Raw genomic sequence first — 22,222 nt, 5'->3', positions numbered from 1 at the left:
CTTGAAATAAAAAATAAAAATTAAATTAAATTAACCCTCGTTAGGATATCGTTGCAAATAAAGATCTGTTTCTCAGAAAGATCCTGATTTTCTGATAAATATTCTGTTGTAACTTCTACAAGGTTTAAGATATGAAAAACATTTTTGAATATTTCATCGCTATCAAATCTGCGGAAACATCTGGAATATAATTTCAAATATTTGTGAAGATTTGAATTCTCAATTGCATAATTAATTAAAAATTCATGTGAATTTAAAAAATCGGTAGATGAAATTTGCATGGGTATAAGAGGAAGTACACAATAATACCCCTGAACTACATACTCTGTAAATGAATAGTGAGGAGAAAGACTTCGCAGAATTTCAAGTGTTTTTATGAATTCTAAAGCCATCTCAGATGTTATATCGACTGCTTTATAAAATAAAACTATAAATTTGAGAAGATAAACAAAATCTTCGTTATTTATAATTGAATTCACGTCATTAAAAAAGTTGAAATAATTTGATATTAGTATATCCGAACATGGAAGAGCAGTTGCATATCCTGGGTAATATTTTAATAATTTTGTAAAGAAATTTGCAATTGCATAAGTTGAATATTGATTTTCGTACTCAATAATACTAGAAAAAATTTCTTTCTTGAGTAAAACTGCGTTTTGGAAGAATTCAACGTCAAGAATATTGTTTTTAATCAAAGCAATAAATGTATCGATGATATAGAGAGAATTGTCACTGCTGCTTATGAAACGTAATATCTCATCATATTGATCGGAAAATGTTGATAAATAAAGGTATTGTATGTTATCTAAAGCTTTAAAATGAATTAATTTTAATGAAAAAATGAAAAAAATCTGGTTAATATAATGCGATAAATATTCGAATAAATTTTCCAGTAGTATCAAATCTATTTGAAAGATATTCGAAGAAGTGATATTTTGAATTGTGAATTTTAATATTGTTTCATTTTGTGTAGATTGCTCGATAATGAAATGTATCAAAAGATTCATTGAATATGAGTCAATGGAAAAGCTTAAATCCTTAGGGATATCCAAAATAAATCTTAATAAAGAAGATTCGTCTTGAAAATTAGCTTCCGAAAGTTCTATTTCAGTCGGAGCTGGAAGATTCCGATCATTTATGAATCTCGAAACGACAGAAAATTTGTATTGTTTATATTTCATTATTCGAAATGATAAACTTCAAAATCTAAAATTTATTTTTTTACAATATATTTCATCCTATTGTCAAGGCTAAATTTTTCACCGGAAGTGTATCAAAAATTGATAAGATTTACGGTGATCTAATTATGACAATTCAATGCATCTCGTGATATAACGCAGATATAAACACAACTGATATTGCATAACTAATAATTGAGTCAAATAACTAAATTATGTGTTATATTTTACACATATTTCTTCAATTTTGTAATAAATGGATGTTTAACACTAATTTTTTAAGGACTTCGACTTTAGCATCACATAAATATGTTATTTTCTATATTAAAACGTAATTTTGGTGGTCTTAGAATAGAAAAATATGCAATATTCGTGGAGATAATGAGGGTTCTTAAACATGTTCTTAAAAATAAATAAAATAATACAAATCTTTATTCAATCTTTTGATATTGTTGGTCCTCTCTTTGTGAAAATACTTAACTTCAAAGAGTATTATGTTTTCCCTAGTGAGGACCTTAAGTTTGCAAAAACATAATAAAAGTAAAATAAAAAAGATCGGATTTATCACAAAACTTTGAGTATTATAGGATTTAATATATTTTCTTAGTAGATTATATGATTTAGTTTAAAAAAAAAAAAAAAAAAAAGGTAGTGGGGCTTCCAGGCACTTCGTGCCTTCTAGCCCTGATGTTGATGTTTAGTATAAATGAAGTCTTAGAGGACAAACATGACTATGAGTTTTGATATGACAAGATAGAATATGAGAGAGGTCCTATAAACCGGAGAAAGTGTTATATAAACATCTGTCATATTACTCAGAATATTATACAGAATTCAATAAAAATATATTTTAGGTGAAGAGGTGAGATTTCACCTGTTTTTTCACCTCATTTTTCACCTCTTGAATTTTCATGAATTTCATCGTAAAGACTTTGTCAAGATTTCATCGTAAAGACTTTGTCAAGACTTCTTCGTAAATGTTTTGTCAAGACTTCTTCGTAAATGTTTTGTCAAGACTTCTTCTTCGTAAATGTTTTGTCAAGACTTCTTCTTCGTAAATGTTTTGTCAAGACTTCTTCGTAAATGTTTTGTCAAGACTTCTTCTTCGTAAAATCAGACAAAAATATATTTTAGGTGAAGAGGTGAGATTTCACCTGTTTTTTCACCTAATTTTTCACCCTCTTGAATTTTCATGAAATTTACACCAAAAATATATTTTAGGTGAAGAGGTGAGATTTCACCTGTTTTTTCACCTAATTTTTCACCCTCTTGAATTTTCATGAAATTTACACCAAAAATATACTACTAGGGTCATTTACGAAGAAATCTCAACAAAGTCTTTACGAAGAAATCTCAACAAAGTCTTTACGATGAAATCTTGACAAAACATAGACAAGAAAGTTCATGAGAAATTAGATGAAGAAGTCTTAACAAAGTCTTTACGAAGAAATTCATGAAAATTCAAGAGGTGAAAAAAGAGGTGAAAAAAGAGGTGAAATCTCACCTCTTCACCTAAAATATATTTTTGGGTCATTTACACTCATTTACGAAGAAATCTCAACAAAGTCTTTATGAAGAAGTCTTGACAAAGTCTTTACGAAGAAATCTCAACAAAGTCTTTACGAAGAAGTCACAATAAAACATCTGTCAAAAACCGCTTTTTAACTTCACTTAAAATGCCACGTAAGCTACGTAAGAATATACGTAAGAGGAAGAGAGCATTGAAACATCCAATAGTAAAACTGACACCACAACAACAGTTGCAACAACAAATGCTGAATGACCCCACTATGTTGCAACAAATGTCAAGCAATCCTATGCTTTTAAACCGAGTCATTGGTGCACAGAGTGGAGGTTTAAGAGCGGCACTTTTAGCGAAAATGGCAGGCTATGGTGGAGCTGCAGACGGAACAGCTTATAACCCTCAAAGTCAAATGAATTTGAGTTCACTCAAAAATCAAATAACAGATGTCAAAAGTCAAACATAGACATACAGAAACAAATAAGTGAAAACGAAAAGAAACTAGAATATGACAGACACACAAAGAAACTCAATGAGTTAAACGTAGAGAAAAAGAAGAAAGAAGAACAACTGAAAGAACTAAGTACAGAGGAATATGCGAAAAAAGTGTCAGAAAAAGCAGCAGAAGTAGCAAAAATGGAACAAGATGTTGTAAATTTGAAAAACCATACTACTCAATATAAAGTACTGAAAGATGAAGAGATAAAACAAAAAGCCCTGAAGACATATATGGATAGCGATGAGTATAAAAAAGAAGTTGAAGCAAATGTAAAGGCAGAAAAACTTTTACAGTTGCAAAACCAAACCGTACAGTATGAAAACTTAGCACAAGAAAGTAAAAATAACGACGCAGCCATGCAAAAGGCAATGAAAAGCGCAGAATATATAAAAGCTAACAATGACTGGTTAGATGCCCAAGCCAACGCTAAAGCAGCCCAACTCATAGGGTCAATAAGGACAAAAATACAAGCGGATGAAGACAGTTCAAATGAAGCTTTAACAAATGCTGACTTTAAGAACGCCTTCGAAGCTCTTCATAGTAAGGTGAAACAAGTGAACGACTTCTCATCTGGAAAGAAACTGAAGTCTGAAGGTTTCGACAAAGAGTTAAAAGAAGTAGCACAAAATATGACGAAAATAACAGACGCAGCAACGAGACAGGCAGTTCAAAGTGCCTATGACGCCGTTAGAGCAACTGTTGTGAAAAGTCAAGAAAAAGAGTTACAACAGACCAAAACAGACCTAGTAAATGCTTTCTTAAGAACGAAAAGTCAGATAGGACATTACGCTGCAGATGGAACATATGTGCCAGCTGGTGGAATTTATATACCACCAAACCCTCCAAGAGAAGCACCTGCACCAGGACTACCTATGACATTTACATCGTCACATGGACATAGACACAGGCATGCACAACAACCAACACAACAACCAGCACAGCAACCAACAGTTCAAAACCCTGCACAACAACCAACACAACAACCACCTCCACAACCAGCACAACAACCAACACAACAACCAGCACAGCAACCAACAGTTCAAAACCCTGCACAACAACAACCACAAACAGAGCAAGGACATAAAAGAAGTAGAGAACAAGGAAACCAAGAATTCTTAAAAATGCTTAAAGAAGAGTGTGGTTTCCCAGATACTGTTGACTTTAGTGACAGATATAAAGAAGCTATTGGAAAGTTCAAGGATGGAAATACTGACCCGAACCTATTTAGCTTTATGGCTCAGCACCAAAACGGATATAATCTCAAACCTGGAAAATACAAGCTCGCTAAGGGATATGATTTAATAGCATATCATCCAAATGACATGGATGAATTTACTCCGAGATATTTGATGTCAGAGCTAAATGACAATTCAACTTTCGTCATGAAACGCGTAAAAAATAGAGACGGAACGAAAGAACAAAAGCTTATGAATGCGGATGACGTAGATAGGGAAATTGTTGAAAACGGTCTCGGAATATATGAAATGCCAGCAGATGAGGTACAAGAAACTCCACAGGAAGAAATAGTTCAGATACAACCAGACATGGAAGAAATAGTTCAGCAACAACAGCTAGAAGAGCCTGAAGGAAACGAACAAGTCACTCCTTTGGAAACTAACTTCACAGAACTAGATGAAGATTTGGAACAGCCGAAAAATCTTGACCCTCAACAAGAGTATGCGGAGAATATGGAATATTTCCAAGAGTCTAAAAAAAATTCGGCTGACATAGTAGAAGAATATCGAAAAATGTTTGCCGACATACAAAAGACTCCAACATCAGATGAAAATATTCGGCATAGAATGGAAGCACTGAAAGAAAATGTACACAAATACAACAACCCTTTTTACTTACGAGCATTTAACGTTCAATCTTCGGATGAACTCGGTGAAGATAAAAGGTTAAATTTCAAGAAAACATATAGAAATGAAACATTGTTTAAAGTTCATTCAGAACCTAACCAAGATGGAAACAAACCTACTTTTGTTTCTGCAGACGATGGAACTACAATGAGATGGGGTCATAAAGCTAATCCAGATAGGTGGTTCATAAACTTACAACCACAATTCCAAGAAGTTGTAGACGCAATGGAAGTCAATGGTGAACCAGATATAGCTGGTATTTTAAGCGCGGCTTTAATGCCATTGAAAGATATGAAAGATGCAGATATTTTGGACCAGTATGAAATGAACATGGCTGATGGAAATATAACACCTGACGTTCTAGAACATTTATCTCAAAGAACTACACAGAACCATAGAGATGGTATATTTGGTGAAGAGTTTAGAAAGAAAGTTGGGAGAGAGAAGGAAGAGAAATTGTACATGACCTTGCAAACGAAAGTTTACAAAATGTCATAAAAACTTACTTTGCAGGCGATGAATCGAGAAGGGATGAATATTTAAGAAAACTCAAATGGACAGTACCAAATGAAATGTTAGTATTGAAAAACATTTCCTTGACAAAATAAAACCAACTACAGAAATAAACGACGCAAGACTGAAAGATTGGGTAAAAGCTTTCCCATTCACAAAAGATATAGTTGGTAACATGGAAAGAAAACCAGAATGGCTACAAAAACATATATTTGGAAACGAGCATATTCCATATGGACAGGCACTGTTTGAAGAGCTTGAACCAGAAACTCAGGAAAGAGTCATGCAAACAATACGCAAAGACTCAAATACAGACTATGACAAACTCTTTCTAGGATATAGGTTACCTGAGATGGGCGACCAGAGCCAAAAGGCAAAAAAGGACATGGGAAATTTGCAACATACTAGATGAACATAATGCAAAGATGCAACAACTTCAAGCAGAGGGCAATGAAGGAAAAAGAAGAGTTAAAAACTCAGTCAGGAAGAAAGTAAAGCTTGGTCCACGTGGGTTCTATTATGACATATAAATCCAACTATTCTATATTTTTACTCATATGAAATGTACGCCGCTCAGAATATAACGCCAACAGTTTTGGATGCTATGAATGGAAATGTTTCCGAATGGTATAACGAATGCGACAATGCCATTAGAAGGTCAGAAATAGTTCCTGGAACTTACGAATATACAACTGCTGTTTCTTATGGAAACGTAGGTGAGTTTGGAGAAGGTTCTTCAACAACAGTAGATATTGCTTGCGACAGGTTTCATATAATTTCTATTGACAACTCTTTCTTATACGTGGAACAAGACATTGAAATAAAACCTTCTGCCAAGTTGTCTGACAAGAAAGGTTGCAATGGAATTTTCTATGTCGGATACCAATATGCTCCAGAAGTTTTCATGGGATATAAGATATATTCTAACTCTGACTTAGTTCAAACAGTAACATGGGCAAACTATGAATGGTTCGCTTTAAGAAACTCAGTACAACCACAAGCTAGAGAACAAACAGACCAGTATGCAACTATTGAGAAAATAAGAAGACTTGACCCTAACGTTCCAGGAGTTTATGTTGACCTTTCTGGACAAACTGCAGCAGCAGTAACCAAAGTAAAACTGAAACTTAGAGTTCCTTTGTCATCTTTCCTCATCTTCAGGTTTTTAAGATACTTGCCAAACTGGGCAGGAAAAATTTCTATCGAACTTACTCCAAGCAAAAATAACTTAGTCATTGCACCAACACAAGACCCATTCACTCTTACAGACGTAAAGGGAGCAAATCAAACGTCATTCGCCGACTTTTGCAAAGACAAAGTTGACTTAGACTTTGGTTTCTCAAACCTCAACACTGAAGTAAACTATTATTTCAATGCTGCTGGAACTGCTTGGGACCCAGTTAAGTTCACATGCGAAAAGTTTGAATGCAAGAGAATAGAAAGCAGACTTGCAGTCTATATGTTGGACCCAGATATTTCAAATGCTTTAGCTGCCAAATATATTGCAGTTCCACTTATGTTCCCTATACACCAAATATCTGTCAAAGACTTTGCAGGTGAAGTTGGAAACCAAAGTGCTGACCCAGGTGCAAGAACAGATATTGCTTTAACAACTGCAATGAAACATGCAGATACTATGTTTGTACTGTTCAGACGAACTATAAATGACTATTCTTGCTTCTACAACCCTGGTATTAAATACCATATAAACATAGATGGCAAATACTATCCAAGAGAAGAATATTCCACAGTTGAAGATATGAGGTCATACAACTTGACATTAGATGCTATGAACTTTAACAACAACTTCACAACAACCATTAACCCTGAAATGCAAAGTTCTATTATGCCATATGTGAAAGTATGGACCCATACAGGAGCTCAAAAAAACTCAATATACAAATGGAGACCGTTCAAACTTTTGGCTTGGCATTCCATTTGCTGACTCAGAAGACTTTATGGGTGGTATTTCAACTGTTGGTACAGTTCAAATACAATATACTGGTGACAGAGACGGTCCAAATGAATTGAAAGCAAAGAAGTTTACAAAACCAATAGCACTTTTCACGGAAGATGCTCTTTTGAAAATTCGTTCGATGAAACCTGCTGGGGCTCCTCAGATTGGCATAACGACAGCTTCCATCGAGCAGATTTTGGCAGCAGGTCAGTAAGTTGTTCTTGAACTGACTTCTCTCCGTCAAATATTGACAGTACGCCAGTTTTGATATAGTATTGTATTAAAAACTTACCTTTAGAAATATCGGTCAGTTTTGTTGTTATATTTTTGTCTGCTTCAAGAACTTTCACCATCTCGGTTATACCAACTTTCTTTGCTTTATGAAAATATTTTGGTTCAGCAAAGACTGCTATTCTATAACATTTTCCATTGTTTGTATAAAGAACTATTCTGTCAATGTATTTGTATTGTTTGTGTGTGTAAACTTTGTTTTGCTTCAATTCGAAGAGATACTCGAATACGTCCATCTTTTTATTCTAAGTAAAATGTCATTTCCGAAAAATAGAAGCGTAAGTGTTTCAAAAGGTTTAATGGCGATGGCAGATGTGAAGTTAAATTCACCAACTCAAACAAACAGTCAAAGTGTTGTTGTCAATGTCAAAGAAAGAGATGTTGAAGTGGGAAACCATACGAAGACGAAGATGTATAACAATTGTTCCTGTAAAAGAACAACCAACATATCCTGAAGTTAGCAGAGAGTTAAGTTCTGTTGCAGATATTCGAAATGACTACCAACAACTTAAAGACAAACTTAAAACTCAGGAGAAGATTTGTCAAGCTTTAGTATAATGTTAAACTTGGTCGAACACAACCCTGTAAAAGTGAACTCATATGTCATCGCACCTCATGAAATTTTGAAAGAACTATTGAAACTTTTGACAGAGGCAGACGATATAAACATCAAAGAAATAGAACCCGACATTGCTTGCTGTGGTGTTTCATACAATGTCATTGACAAGATATACGTTATGAAAGGAGGTGAAACGTTGAACTTAAAATATAGTTTCCCAGACGTCATAAAAATATTTGACGACCACAACATTTCATTAAAATTTAGTTGCTAAGTAAATGGCAGAAGACATAGTGGTTTATACTATTACGACTAAAAACCCTGAGTCATATAATTCTATAACAACAAACTTACAAAGTCCTCAAGGACGATATTGTAAACTGACCTTAAACACGATGACGACTAAAGCCTGTTTTGCTCTTTTGACACCAGAAGACTTTGTTGTTGTGAATGGTAAAAAATACTTCTTTGAAGATACTTACTCAGATATACCACCAACAGGTTTTGTTGACTTATTTAATACTTTAAGGACGGATGTAACATGTGCTGCAACTAGAGCAGGTTTCATTATGTTTGGATGTCCGACTGAGTTTAGTATAAACGATATGAGCTATAATACAAAACTTATATCTGGTTTTTACTACCAACAGTTTCCTATAACAGGAAAAGGTGTCATACAAGGTTTGTCTGTTCCATTGACATTAAGCACACCTATTTTATATATTGTTTCAAACTTAGGTTCAAAGTGTTATTCGAATATCGACAGAAACTACTATGACCAAAAGATACTCATGCGTATAAACAACACTTTCTCTGCTGGTTTGCCTATTGTTCATTCGAATGCAGAGTTTTCAGCTTTAGTAAACTCAAACACTTTAGCAAACATAACGTTGACATTAGTCGACGCAAACTTTGTTCCTGTAAAACTTTTATGTCCTATGTATTTGTCAATGACGGCAGAAAGTTTCGAATTGGAAGATGCAACTGGTGAAAGTATTGTACTACAAGAACAACTTCAACAACAAATAGCTCAAGAACAACAAATGCAACAAATGCAACAACAAAGTCAAGAATAAAAAAAAATATTTTTATTTTATTTGAAATGTACGCTGAGTTTTGTTGGAGAAGACCGTCAGACAACATGTTTGTTAGATGAGAAGTAAAACATTGCATGAAATAGTAAAATATGGCATACCATTTTAAAACATTTTTTTCAAAAAAACATTTTTTTATTTTATTTGAAATGTACGCTGAGTTTGTCGGAAAAAACTGTTGGAAAACTTGTTTGTTAGATGAGAAATATGAAATTCACTGTTGTGAGTCATTTGAAGTCAGAAACAAAAAGACAAAAAGAGTTTTAAGCGAATGGGAGCAAAATAAAGGATATGCTAGGATGAAGATGGGTGGAAAACACTATTTAAAACATGTTGTCATTGCAACTCATTTTATACCGAACCCTAACAATCTACCTTTTGTAGACCATATAAACCGTATAAGAAATGACAATAGACTTGAAAATTTACGTTGGGTTACTCGTTCTGAAAACAATAAGAACAAAAGCAAATTTAGAGATATTGTATTCGAATTTGTCGACGAACTAGAAGATGAAGCAATTGAAATTACAGACTATGGCAAGCATACGTTTGAGTTTTACTACTATAGCGAAGAACAAGACTCTTTCTACTTTTATACCGGCGTAAACTATAGGAAATTACAAGTATGTTTTACTAAGGATGGCTATGCTTATGTAAACACTAGAGATACAGATGGAAAATACGTTAAAATACTTCTTAACAAATTCAAGAAGCTATATGGCATACCATTTTAAAACGTTTTTTAAAAAAAATATTTTTTTATCCGATAGAAAAGATGGCAAAATTCATCTCAGTCAACAAGTACATGACAGAAGTCAAAGAAGAACTAGACCCATTCACGTATTTGAATGTTTACTTCTACCATTTTGAAAAGTCTACATTTGACAAAGTTTGGAACATCGAACCAGTTAAGTTTGCTATTGTGACTAAAAATGGTGCGAAATTTGAAGACTTATACATTGACGGTATGTTGACAGTCAAAGAAAATTTTGACAGAAAGTTCTCAAAACTCGAAGAAGGTAAAGCATACAAACTTGTTATACCTTATGAACCAAAGAAAGCAGACGACTATGAATATTATGAGTCTAAGATAGTTGAAGTTCAAGGTAAATTGGGTAAAAAGATTTTAGAGTCTAAGCCAGTGTTTGCTCCTAAAGAGGAAGAGAACATTGACATTGACCCAGAAATGTTCTAAAAATAAAATTTTATTTTTACATGTCATATCTCACCTTCTCTGGAATTGGCTCTGGTTCTTTCTTCTCTTCTACTTTTTTCTCTTTCTTTCCTTTCTTCTTCTTCTTCTCTGGTGGAGTTATGTCAAATTTGGCGCAACCATATTTATGTAAAAGTTCTTTGTCCTTTAATAGCTCTTCTATTCTGTTTTCTATTTCATCTTCAAGAACAGCGCATGTGCCTTCTTTGCATTCTAAGAACTTTTGTTGGACTTCATCTTTCCAATCGGCGTCATCTCTGTCAACAAGTCTGTCATTGACAAACTTAAAGACTTCTCTGCCTAATGTTTTATGGTTCTTGTCATATTCCCAGAAACAGAACTTTAGAACAAATTCACCTTTCTTGTTTACACTATGTAAGATTTTATGGTCGACAGATGTTTTGCTGTCGAAAAGTTTGTCTCGAATATAGATAGCGAAATCGCTAGACATTTTCAAAAAGATAAAAATTTTAATTTTTCTAAAAAATATGTTAGAAAAAAAGTTTGCTGACATTGACAAGAAATTTGAGAATGTTTTAAACAAGAACAAGAGGAAGTTAGAAAATGCTCAGATAAAACCCATACATGACAAGTTCTTATTTGCTCAGAATGGTATAACAGGTCTAATCGCACCACCTGGGTCGGGTAAGACTTTCACTTATCTTAAAATGGCTGCACAACAACAAGAACTAGATGAGAAGAACCCATTCTATGAGTTAGTAGTCATTTGTAGTACTTCTGGTCAATTCGACCAAACCGTCAATTCGTTCAAAGATATTATAAAGAAGTCTAAGTTAGTATGTATAAAAGACTCTGAGTTGTTAGATTGGATAAAGAAGTACCAAAGAAGAGTTTTGAAGTACAATGCTATAAATGAGTATATAAATTCTAAGTTTAAAGACCCAAATGAGGAAATGCAGAGAATATTAGAGAAGAAACACTTCAGAAACAAACAGAAAGAGATAGAATACATTTCGAAGAAATTGCAATCTTACGATTGGAAGACATACCCTCATAGGTGTCTTCTTATCTTAGATGACTTTGCTTCTCATCCTTTGTTAAAGAACAGAGAACAAGATATGTGTCGAATTCTTAAGAAGCTCAGACACTTTAACATTTCAGTTGTCATTTGTGTACAGACAGCAAAGAGTTTAAGTAAGGATGTAAAGAGAATACTTACTGATATCATACTTTTCCCCGGATTGTCCGAAGACGATTTCATGGAACTTATGAAAGAGTCCATGGCAGGTAAGTTTGACAGACATGAACTATGGGAGAAGTACAAAGTCATACAAGACCCTCATACTTCTTTCAGAATTCACATCTACGCGAACAAAGTTCAAATTGTAAAAAGTCAAGCTTGAAAAATGTAAGTGTTTGAGTCTTAGTCTGTTGTGGTGCTGGGGCTGTCGGTTCTTCTGGCTTTGGAAGACATTCAGGAAGAGGAACGTCAGCCATCCGTTTGTGTCCTGTCGGAAGGAAAAACTTTTTCTGTCGGAAGGAAGAACTTTTTCTGTCGGAAGGAAAAACTTTTTCTGTCGGAAGGAAAAACTTTTTCTGAAGTTCGACCAAAAAGTTCTCAATTTTCGAAAATTTGAATGGTTTACGGACGGACAACAGGAAAATTTTTTCCAGTTGTCGGGAAATTTTTTTCCAGTTGTCGGGAAATTTTTTTCCTGTCGGATGGAAGGACTCGGAATGTCGGAAGGAAGAACTTGGAATGTCGGAAGGAAGAACTTGGAATGCCAGAAGGATTTGACAAGACAATTTACCTTATAGAGCTACCTGAGCCATCTGAAGTCAAGCGTAAAAATAAATGGTTCATTTACTCTGCTTGTTTGAAGTTGTCAAAATACTCTGTTATTTTTTCTTTCAGTAGCGGCAAATCTTCTTTGAATGTAAGTATTGTACAACCTTTAATATCATAGTGTGTTTGAGGTAACGTATCTTGAACTATCTGTTTAACATCTTCATTTGGTGTCATTGAAATCGGTAAGTTTTCGCGATAGAACCAATTTCTGTCAGATTTGTAAATCTTAGCAAGGTCGTAAAAGCTTTTGTTGTTTCTTCTGACTAAATGCAACATAACCATATCTCTGTCTTCTTCATTTTCCATCTCTTCAGTATAAATCATATACTTATAGTTCTTTTCCTTTCCTTTTGGTACCGAACGTGGTATTCTTTTCTGAATGTTTTTGTCTTTTGCTTCAATGACTTCATCTTTTGCTTGAAGTTTCTTTTCCATCTCTTCACGTTCTTGTCTATGAATTTCATCTAACATCATGAAAATATAACAAGCGTAACGAGGTGAAGCCCACATTGCTACAGCATTTACAAGAAGTCTATGAACATAATATCCTTTTCAACTATTTGGCAAATTTTTACGATTTCGTACGGAATCTCGTTCCTCGGTTTTCCGAGGAACGCAAACATATGAGGAAATTCTTCTAAAAGTTCTTTTGCCTGCTGGTTTTCAAACCAATGGTATGCTTGCTTTGTAGAACGAAGAGCATTCAAAATACTTTGCATTTGGTACATGTCATCTTTGACCGAACGAATGAGACGTAACTGTTTGTTATATTGTATGTACTCATATTCTTCACTTATGGCTTCATGAACGATAGCAGTTGTTGTGTTCTCTGTTGTTGACATATCTGTCTTTACATACAAAATAAAAAAATAAAAAAAATAAAATTAGCGTTATTTTTTCTATCTTGTATAAAAGACCAAAAATAAACGCTTTACATGTATTTTTCAGCAACTTCGTCAAGAAGTCTGTAAATATACCATGCATAACGAGAGAAGCCCACATTGCTATTGAACTAACTAGGAACTTATGAACATATATACCTTTTAGATACGATGGTAAGTTTTGTCTGTCTTGGTACATCTTTTTAAGTTCTACATGTTCGAACTCACTCAAAAGTTCATGAGTGCTATTTAATTCAAACCAATCTTGTGGTTTCTTAGTATCTGGAGCAAAACATGCTGTCAAAATACTTTGCATTTGGTACATATCGTCTTTGACCGAACGAATGAGACGGAGTTGTTTGTTAAACTGAACCCACTCATATTCTTCATTTATAGCTTCATGGACTATAACTGTTGTTGTGTTCTCTGTTGTTGACATATCTGTCTTTACATACAAAATAAAAAAATAAAAAAAAATAAAATTAGCGTTATTTTCTGACTTTCACAAAAGACCAAAAATAAACGCTTTACATGTATTTTTCAGCAACTTCGTCAAATAATTTTATAGCACTATCTATCTCATCTACTTCAAACGTTTCTTTACCTTTTATGGGAGCACCATACATTTTCTCAAACTTTTCAAGCAGTTCTGTTTCTGCAGCTCTCATATCGTTAACAAACACAACCTTAACTCTATTGACTGTAGAGTCATATCTTTTAGTTATATTAAATGTTCTTCCTATCTTATATCTTTTTGTGTTGAAGTCCTTCGGTTTCTGAACGATATAAAGTAAGCCTTCACTGCAACGTTCAGTATCGAATGAACCATATGTTATGAAATTATATCCAACAACTGGGTCAATCCAGAACAAAACTACTGGTATAAGACTTTTGTCGATGAGATATGTTCTTGTTCCATAGAATCTTACCGATATCATAAGCTCAGGATTTCTTGTCAAAATTTTCTGAGTAGAAGCATTTCTAACCCAGTCGTGGGATGTTTTCTTTTCAGATAGTGTTAAAATGTCTGACAAAGAATATTTGTTGTATTTCTTTGAGTATCTTACGTTTAAATCACCAATTCTAACCACTTTGGTGTCATTGTCTATCTTTTTAACTGTTTCAAACTCAATGTTTAACATATCCTGTTCTTACATACAAAATAAAAAAAAATATTTTAAAAAAACTAGCGTTATTTTATTTTGTATAAAAGATACAGTTATATCATGAAATTTGGTCATTTTTCAATAAAAATATATTTTAGGTGAAGAGGTGAGATTTCACCTCTTTTTTCACCTCTTTTTTCACCTCATGAATTTTCATGATTTCATCGTAAATGTTTTGTCAAAACTTCTTCGTAATGAGCGTAAATGACCCAAAAATATATTTTAGGTGAAGAGGTGAGATTTCACCTCTTTTTTCACCTCTTTTTTCACCTGTTATTTTATAAGCGTTTTACATGAATTGTATGATGTATATTTGAAATTCTAAACAGTTTTGTAGCTTCTATTTCTTCTTTTAGTACATCGAATGTTTTCACAATGCCGAATGTTTCTTTATATTTCTTCTTGACATCAGATAGAAGGAAATCGTCAGCTGTTGGATAGTTTTTGTTCAGAAATTCTAACATGTCCATTTTATCTTCTGCTGGTTTCTCTACTTCTTTCTTTAAGTCAGCATAGTCGTTTCGCATACGTTCTATCTCTTTGACGGAGTAGTTATATTTCCTCATTGCTGCTTTACATTTAGAACATTGTGGGTTCATTTTAGCATTGTACATTGAAACCTTACCTGCTAGTATGACTAAGGCGTCAATGGTTTTCTTTAACTCAAAAGTTGCTGGTTTTATCTGTTCGTTCCATACTTTACCTCTTCTATCTTTATCTCTTATCTGCCATACACATTTTGCAACTAACGAAACAAAGTTGTCGTAGGTCTTAAACTCCCCAGATTTGTATATGTCAGAGATATTCTTATATACCATATCGCAATCTTTGTCCATGACTTTGTGGTTGCAATGAAATCCAAGAAACTCATAGTTAACCTTTCGTATGAACTTCTTTATTTCTACTGAGTCAGTTGCTTTGACTTCTATTTCATCGAATTCTGGAATAGTAAGCTTTTGTTGTTGGATTTCAGGAAGTTTAGGTAGATGGTCAATAATGTCCTGCATTTCATAAAGATACTGTTCATTTGTTTCATCTTTCGCAGTGCAATCTAAATCTCCTTGGAGAAGTTCTTGCTTTATCTTCTGGATTTCTGTTTCGAAAGTATATGAAGAAGGAATGAAGCTTTTCATCTCTACTAACATTGAAGTTGGGTTCATGACTAAAGAGTTTGGTGCTGTTGTTGCTAACATGTTCTTACAATAAAAATAAAAAAATATTTTATAAAAAACCAACTTTATTTTTTATTTCGGGAAATTTCATGAGGTGAAAAAACAGGTGAAAAAAGAGGTGAAATCTCACCTCTTCACCTAAAATATATTTTTGTCTGATTTACGCTCATTACGATGAAGTTTCGACAAAACATTTACGTTCATGTTTGACAAAACATTTACGATGAAATCATGAAAATTCAAGAGGGTGAAAAAACAGGTGAAAAAAGAGGTGAAATCTCACCTCTTCACCTAAAATATATTTTTATTGAATTCAGCAACAAAATGGTTCATTTACTCACAATATTTTTGTACAAAACGACCCCAAACTTTTAACTTCTTTTCTGCAGCTTCTAATGCTATCTTAGCGAGTTCATATTCTCTAAATTCTCTCTTTAAATCTTCTTGTTCCCATTGGTCTAGTTCGTATGGAGAATCTCTATAACCAGAACATATCTCACGTTCATGTTCTATTTGTTTTTCATGCATTTTTCTAACTTCTTCTTCGAACAAAGGTTTTGCATTCTCTACTGTATCTTCAAGTTCTTCTTCATCTAACTTCTCATGAACTTTCTTGTCTATGGAGTCCATAATTTTTCCAACTGCTATGCAATATTTTGGAGAAGCCCCACATTGCTATATAGTTTACAAGTCTTGGGTCTACATACATTCCTCTAACCTGTTTGATTTCATCCGGAATTCCTGCATGAACCTTGTATAAAAAGCAACCGTCGGAATTCCGGCGGTTGGTATATTCTTCACAAAATGCCGTATAATACTCTTCCCAGGACTTATTTTCCAACAACTTTCTAAAGTCTTTCCTAAACTGCTGACACATATTTGTTACATTTATATAACCATCCTTGTCTCTACGTAAGACTTCAATACCGTTGTAAGTGCCTTTCGTGAATGTTTCGCCATTATATTTGTTCGTGAACGTTTTTGCTTCGACTGACATTTTCAGTTCTTACAATAAAAATAAAAAATATTTTTTGGTGGGACGTCGGACATTCGTTTGTGTCTTAACCGTCTTTGTTCTGAAACAATATAATATTGTCTTGAAAAAGTACAATATTGTCTTGAAAAAGTACAATATTGTCTTGAAAAAGTACAACATTGTCTTGAAAAAGTACAACATTGTCTTGAAAAAGTACAACATTGTCTTGAAAAAGTACAACATTGTTCTGAAAAAGTACAACATTGTTCTGAAAAAGTTCAAGACTTGTTCTGAAAAAGTACAGCCGTACTCAAATTTGAGAGACATTGTACTGAATTTATACAACATTGTTCTGAAAAAGTACAACATTGTCTTGAAAAAGTACAACATTGTCTTGAAAAAGTACAACATTGTCTTGAAAAAGTACAACATTGTCTTGAAAAAGTACAATATTGTACTGACTCAGTATGGAGCTTGACCCCTTAGACGAAGCAATTTATCTAATTGAGGTAAATGAAACCGTGAAGGAATATCTCAGCAAGTGCAAACCAAGCAAGTCCATTGGCTTCTGGTTGTCCAAGAATAGTGTCTTAAAGTTGGAAATTGAAACAGGTGTTGCAATTCAAGTTCCAGAAGGCACTGCATTCGATGATATTAAGGATGTGAAGAAAGAAGCCCTCTTGAAGTTCTTCATGAAACGTCCTTGGATACTACTTCCATATCGTGAGAGCCCAATTCCACGAATTACACAAATTCTCAGAGCACTACTTCACTACTCTGGACAGCCGTTCTTCATAACCTCAGAAGGCGACATCCAACCAATTCAGTAAACATCTCATTTTAACTTCACTTTTTTTCTATCTTAAGGAAATTCATGAAAATTCATGAGGGTGAAAAAACAGGTGAAAAAAGAGGTGAAATCTCACCACTTCACCTAAACTTCACATTCAATACTTTTTCAGCACTTCTCCGTAGTTATATATGAAAGACAATTCGAGATAAAAGTCATAGTACAATGGTATTATATGCTGCACACCGTTTGTTGTGAACCAAACTTGAAAGTCAGAGAAACTGTTACTAGGTGGTTCGTAGAATTTAGAAGCAAAGTCATAAAAGTCCTTACCAATACAAAGAAAACTGTTGTTGCTTGAACTGAAACTTGCATGACATATAACATTTTGAGGGTCAAACACGTTTCTATAAACTGTCAAATCTGTTGGTGGGCGTATAAACCAGAATGGACCATCTGGTGGTAATGGTTCGTTTTGGTTTAGTAACCGAAGAAATTGTGCCCAAGAACGTTTGTCTACTTCCCAAAATAAAAACTCCGTATCTCTTGGAGGGTTAATTTCAATCTTTTGAAATGAAACGGTGGAGTTCATCTTGTCATATTCTAGTTTCAGATAGTATGTTCCATTTAGTAAAGAGTCGTATTTTTCTTGAAATTCCCAATAATATTTGTTCATTTGAGTTTGAAAGTCATTTAGAGTTTTCTCAAGACTTTCGTCTGAACGAACTGTAAAGATTCTCATTTCGTCAAATTTGTCTATTAGACCATCAGAACCTTTATACTGCCCATGAAAATATACTGCGAACATAAATGCGTTAGTTCTATTTGAAAACAAAACTCTTCTAAATCCTATTGCCTTTGCATCTGAAGGACTTTGAAGCCAACGAATTGGATAGTCAAACCTGTATGTTCGGGATGAAATTTCTTCATCTGAAATAGTCCTACCAGCATTTGTAAAGATATAGTCTAACGGTTTTGTATCTGCTACTTTTGTTCTTTGTTTTTCAACCTGAAGCATTTAATATATGTAAAAATATATGGTTTAAAAAACGTTTTTACTTCATGCAATTTCATATTTCTCATCTAACAAACATGTTGTCTGACTGCTTGAGGGTTAGGTTGGTACCATTCGAACTTGACACTTGCAATTCCTTCAATTGCATTCAAAATGTCTGAGTCGGAGTCAAACATTTGTTCTCTCTTTGTAGTCTTGAAAGCGTCAAGAAGTTTTGCAGCTGTTTGTTCATTGCCATGCGCATAGTATATATGACCGTCCAAATCTGTTATAGTTAGTCTGAGATTGTATCCTTTCTTATTTCCGTCTTGAATGGCAGCAAGTACACCCATGAAGCCTTCTTTGTTCTTTCCTTCGTCAAAGTTTACTGTAAAGGTTCGACCAGATGTAATTTGACTTCTAACTTCACGGTACTTTTCATATGCATATCTTGTTCTTTCCATGGGAGCATGTTTGTCTTCACCTTTTCCTTTTTTCCTTCTCAAAGGATACAATTGTTCGTCATGTTTCCAGTAGAATCTGGCAAAGCCGTCGTGTCCTTCAACTTGCGGTTCAGAAACATCGAAAGGCAAGTTTATAAGACGTTCTTCTTCTAACCTCTCAAGTCTGTTTGGATAGTTGGCGCGCGCTGTTTCCAAGTCCATTTCGTAGCGAAGACCAGACAATTTGTCATAGACTTTTATGGGTCTTCCCTTCCTATATTTAAAATTCTTCGAAACTCTCCAACCATATCTTTGCAACTCTGCTTTTATTCTAGCAGATTTTCTATCCATTCTATGCGAGGGCATTTTTATAAAAATAAAAAAAAATATTTTAAAATGGTATGCCATATAGCTTCTTGAATTTGTTAAGATGTATTTGAACGTATTTTCCATCTGTATCTCTAGCGTTTACATGAGCATAGCCCGCCTTAGTAAAACATACTTGTAATTTCCTATAGTTTACGCCGGTATAAAAGTAGAAAGAGTCTTGTTCTTCGCTATAGTAGTAAAACTCAAACGTATGCTCGCCATAGTCTGTAATTTCAATTGCTTCATCTTCTAGTTCGTCGACAAATTCGAATACAATATCTCGAAATTTGCCTATGTTCTTATTGTTTTCAGAACAAGTGACCCAACGCAAGTTTTCAAGTCTATTGTCGTTTCTTATATGGTTTATATGGTCTACAAAAGGTAAATTGTTAGGGTTCGGTATAAAATGAGTTGCAATGACAACATGTTTAAAATAGTTTTTTCCACTCATCTTCATATTAGCATATCCGTCATTTCGCTCCCATCCGCTTAAAACTCTTTTTGTCTTTTTGTTTCTGACTTCAAATGACTCACAACAGTGAATTTCATATTTCTCATCTAACAAACAAGTTTCCCAACGGTCTGTTCCAACAAACTCAGCGTACATTTCAAATAAAATAAAAAAATATTTTTTTTGAAAAATGTTTTTTCCTTTACTTAACATAACCACCAGCTACCATAAGTCTTTGACGCCAACCCATACCAGCTAATGAAGGTTGACTTGGTTTAGTTTGGAAACTAAACTTTGGTTTTGGTTTATCTTCAGTTTTTGGTTTCTCTTCTTCTATCGGTTTTTCGTCACTTTTCGGTTCCTCTGACTTTACCTCACCTGCAGGAACAGTTGTGTCGTCAACATCTTCATAAATATCATATGCCATTTGTTTTTGTTTTCCTTTCAACTTTTTGTGTTTGTTGTAAAGTTTAGAATATTTCGACTCTAAGTCAATGAGATGTTCTATAATGAACTGTTGGTCAGTGAAGTAAACTTTTCCATCTGTTGTCTCGAAAGCTCCTTCAGACTTCAATATTTTATTTGTGAGGGTCTGTTTCTTTTTTGAGATACTAGCCGTTCCATTTCTATGAAAAGTGACTTTGTAGTTAGGGTTTGTATTTCCAGACCTGGCACTTTCTATTATTGAATTTTTCTCTTCATCTGTAAGTTCTTTGACAGGTTTTGACAATGGTTCTGAACTTTTTGTTTGTGGTGTCAAATCTACCGTTTCAACTTCTTCGGTCATTTCATCTCAGTAAAAAATTTTAGTTTGGTTTGTTTTCAACTGGTTGTTGAGGTTTTTTATGTCGGTCTAAAACTTCTTGAGGTATAGGGAGGACTTGACAAACACGTGGTTGTGTAACTGCTGGAAGCCGACAAATCCATCTTGAACCCATTTGTCTCAATGCTGTATTGTTCATTTCATCTCAGTAAAAAACTTTACATTCCCCACGTTTGAGGCGGTTGAGGTTGGTTATTGTTTACCCATTGTTGTGCATGGTTATATCCTCTGTTAAAGAATCTTTCACCTTGGTCCATATAGTGCCCTGCTTGGTTATAGTAGTCATTTGCTTTGTTATAGTAGTTTCCTGCTTCTCTTCCTACATTGTCCATCCATCCTTGAACTTTTCCTCTTGTTTCAGGATTTGGAATAAGATTTGTTGCATCTCGTGCTACCTCCCAACCTTTCTGTACAGTTTGTATAATAGGTTGTGCTTTCTCTTTAAGTATACCTAATGTACTCAAAATCTTCCTTCCAACTCCAAATACACCTCTGGCTATTGTTCCCACTGCGGGCAAAAATCTGGATGCAACTCCTGCTAATGCGCCAAATAAACCCATTTCTTATAGGGTAAAAATGACGAATCCAAACAAGGACCCCTATGTTTCTAAAGCAACAAAGAAAGCACTCATGGTAAAAATCTTTAGTTCAACACCAAATGCTTGGTTTATGGATATCTTGGAAAACATTCCGAGGTATAGAGAAGATGGACCACCATACTGGCTAATATTTGTTGGTCAAAACACAAGATACTGTGAAGCCATACCATTACAGTCCAAAAATATTTTAGATGTGAAAACTGCTTTGACAATATTCGTTGACAAATACCATCCAACAAAACTGACATCTGACTGTGAACGTTCTTTCAAATCAGACGATATTAAAAACTATCTGCGTTCAAAAAATGTAAACCAATATTTCATTGTCGACCAAAACCATTCTGCTCTTGGTGTCATTGACAGTTGTATAAAAATCTTAAGAGACTTAAACCAACCACAAGGTGGTGAGGTAGATGAAATGTCATATGACGACAAGTATAGACACTTCTCCATGGCAAAGATGAGACAAGTTTTAAATATTTACAATAGCCGTAAACAAAAAGGTTTGGGAAACCACTCCCCCGAAGAAATGAAAAACAACCCCGACTTAGAGAAAGACTATATATTTAATAGTTTAGTTAAGAGGGATAGACAAGAAAGAATGCCAGGCTTCAAACTTAAGAAAGGTGACAAAGTAAAAATAGAAATACCTAAACGCGACCCATATGAAAATACTATTGACTATGACAACAATGGGAACTCGACAGGTACTCGCATTCGTGTTCGTAAAAATAGAAGAAAGTATACAAGAGAATATTATGAAGTTTTAGGCAAACATGGCAAAATGTACACACTGCAAGCAGAAGATAAAACTACTATTGTCAGACCTCGTTTCAAACTTGTTAAGGTTCAAGGTGGTATACTTTCAAAGACTGTTCCAAACAAATATAAGACAACTCCTGACGAATATGCTAAAGAAGTTGAAAATGACGACTAAGCATTTCTATACCATGCACAAACTGTCATGTAAGGTGGCATGTATTTTTTACCTAGTCCTGTAGATGTTGTTGTAAAAGTATGTTGGTGGTTTCCTCCTGGTTCAGTTTGTCGAAAAGTCTTT

The 22,222-nt window shown here is 34.2% G+C and overlaps 16 protein-coding genes and 2 pseudogenes across 18 annotated transcripts, besides 2 other annotated features; 9 read left to right on the top strand and 9 right to left on the bottom strand.

The window, feature by feature from the left end:
• The first annotated feature begins 2,854 nt into the window (after positions 1-2,854).
• Positions 2,855-3,793, top strand: TVAGG3_0440650 (annotated as a pseudogene). Its single transcript has one exon. A coding segment is annotated over exon 1 (939 nt).
• Positions 3,794-4,071: 278 nt separating this feature from the next.
• Positions 4,072-5,559: a mobile genetic element.
• Positions 5,560-6,190: 631 nt separating this feature from the next.
• Positions 6,191-22,222: part of a mobile genetic element that runs on past the window's edge.
• TVAGG3_0440630 (protein of unknown function, DUF4106 family) lies at positions 6,479-7,397 on the top strand (the record flags this gene model as incomplete). The annotated part of the gene is made up of 1 exon (XM_051234199.1): positions 6,479-7,397. A coding segment is annotated over one exon (919 nt), but the record flags the coding sequence as incomplete, so codon positions are not given.
• On the top strand, positions 8,423-8,655 carry TVAGG3_0440620 (annotated as a pseudogene). Its single transcript has one exon. A coding segment is annotated over exon 1 (233 nt).
• On the top strand, positions 8,777-9,457 carry TVAGG3_0440610 (uncharacterized protein; the record flags this gene model as incomplete). The annotated part of the gene is made up of 1 exon (XM_051234198.1): positions 8,777-9,457. The coding sequence occupies one exon, from the start codon at positions 8,777-8,779 to the stop codon at positions 9,455-9,457; it is 681 nt and encodes a 226-aa protein (XP_051103928.1).
• Positions 9,781-10,209, top strand: TVAGG3_0440600 (His-Me finger endonucleases family; the record flags this gene model as incomplete). Its single annotated transcript, XM_051234197.1, has 1 exon — positions 9,781-10,209. The coding sequence occupies one exon, from the start codon at positions 9,781-9,783 to the stop codon at positions 10,207-10,209; it is 429 nt and encodes a 142-aa protein (XP_051103927.1).
• On the top strand, positions 10,443-10,670 carry TVAGG3_0440590 (protein of unknown function, DUF4108 family; the record flags this gene model as incomplete). Its single annotated transcript, XM_051234196.1, has 1 exon — positions 10,443-10,670. The coding sequence occupies one exon, from the start codon at positions 10,443-10,445 to the stop codon at positions 10,668-10,670; it is 228 nt and encodes a 75-aa protein (XP_051103926.1).
• On the top strand, positions 11,177-12,052 carry TVAGG3_0440580 (protein of unknown function, DUF4106 family; the record flags this gene model as incomplete). The annotated part of the gene is made up of 1 exon (XM_051234195.1): positions 11,177-12,052. The coding sequence occupies one exon, from the start codon at positions 11,177-11,179 to the stop codon at positions 12,050-12,052; it is 876 nt and encodes a 291-aa protein (XP_051103925.1).
• On the bottom strand, positions 12,514-12,969 carry TVAGG3_0440570 (uncharacterized protein; the record flags this gene model as incomplete). Its single annotated transcript, XM_051234194.1, has 1 exon — positions 12,514-12,969. One exon carries the CDS (start codon positions 12,967-12,969, stop codon positions 12,514-12,516), a length of 456 nt encoding a protein of 151 aa, XP_051103924.1.
• Positions 13,430-13,818, bottom strand: TVAGG3_0440560 (KilA, N-terminal/APSES-type HTH, DNA-binding family; the record flags this gene model as incomplete). The annotated part of the gene is made up of 1 exon (XM_051234193.1): positions 13,430-13,818. A coding segment is annotated over one exon (389 nt), but the record flags the coding sequence as incomplete, so codon positions are not given.
• TVAGG3_0440550 (organellar and viral DNA polymerase type B) lies at positions 14,824-15,738 on the bottom strand (the record flags this gene model as incomplete). Its single annotated transcript, XM_051234192.1, has 1 exon — positions 14,824-15,738. The coding sequence occupies one exon, from the start codon at positions 15,736-15,738 to the stop codon at positions 14,824-14,826; it is 915 nt and encodes a 304-aa protein (XP_051103922.1).
• TVAGG3_0440540 (uncharacterized protein) lies at positions 16,051-16,347 on the bottom strand (the record flags this gene model as incomplete). Its single annotated transcript, XM_051234191.1, has 1 exon — positions 16,051-16,347. The coding sequence occupies one exon, from the start codon at positions 16,345-16,347 to the stop codon at positions 16,051-16,053; it is 297 nt and encodes a 98-aa protein (XP_051103921.1).
• On the top strand, positions 17,161-17,523 carry TVAGG3_0440530 (uncharacterized protein; the record flags this gene model as incomplete). The annotated part of the gene is made up of 1 exon (XM_051234190.1): positions 17,161-17,523. One exon carries the CDS (start codon positions 17,161-17,163, stop codon positions 17,521-17,523), a length of 363 nt encoding a protein of 120 aa, XP_051103920.1.
• Positions 17,641-18,501, bottom strand: TVAGG3_0440520 (uncharacterized protein; the record flags this gene model as incomplete). The annotated part of the gene is made up of 1 exon (XM_051234189.1): positions 17,641-18,501. One exon carries the CDS (start codon positions 18,499-18,501, stop codon positions 17,641-17,643), a length of 861 nt encoding a protein of 286 aa, XP_051103919.1.
• On the bottom strand, positions 18,567-19,271 carry TVAGG3_0440510 (uncharacterized protein; the record flags this gene model as incomplete). Its single annotated transcript, XM_051234188.1, has 1 exon — positions 18,567-19,271. One exon carries the CDS (start codon positions 19,269-19,271, stop codon positions 18,567-18,569), a length of 705 nt encoding a protein of 234 aa, XP_051103918.1.
• On the bottom strand, positions 19,312-19,896 carry TVAGG3_0440500 (His-Me finger endonucleases family; the record flags this gene model as incomplete). Its single annotated transcript, XM_051234187.1, has 1 exon — positions 19,312-19,896. The coding sequence occupies one exon, from the start codon at positions 19,894-19,896 to the stop codon at positions 19,312-19,314; it is 585 nt and encodes a 194-aa protein (XP_051103917.1).
• Positions 19,943-20,527, bottom strand: TVAGG3_0440490 (phage tail repeat-like family; the record flags this gene model as incomplete). The annotated part of the gene is made up of 1 exon (XM_051234186.1): positions 19,943-20,527. One exon carries the CDS (start codon positions 20,525-20,527, stop codon positions 19,943-19,945), a length of 585 nt encoding a protein of 194 aa, XP_051103916.1.
• TVAGG3_0440480 (uncharacterized protein) lies at positions 20,547-20,702 on the bottom strand (the record flags this gene model as incomplete). Its single annotated transcript, XM_051234185.1, has 1 exon — positions 20,547-20,702. The coding sequence occupies one exon, from the start codon at positions 20,700-20,702 to the stop codon at positions 20,547-20,549; it is 156 nt and encodes a 51-aa protein (XP_051103915.1).
• On the top strand, positions 21,140-21,992 carry TVAGG3_0440470 (uncharacterized protein; the record flags this gene model as incomplete). The annotated part of the gene is made up of 1 exon (XM_051234184.1): positions 21,140-21,992. A coding segment is annotated over one exon (853 nt), but the record flags the coding sequence as incomplete, so codon positions are not given.

Source organism: Trichomonas vaginalis, chromosome V (assembly GCF_026262505.1).
Source record: "Trichomonas vaginalis G3 chromosome V, whole genome shotgun sequence".
Lineage (NCBI taxonomy): Eukaryota > Parabasalia > Trichomonadida > Trichomonadidae > Trichomonas > Trichomonas vaginalis.
This window is presented reverse-complemented; position numbering and strand designations above follow the sequence as displayed.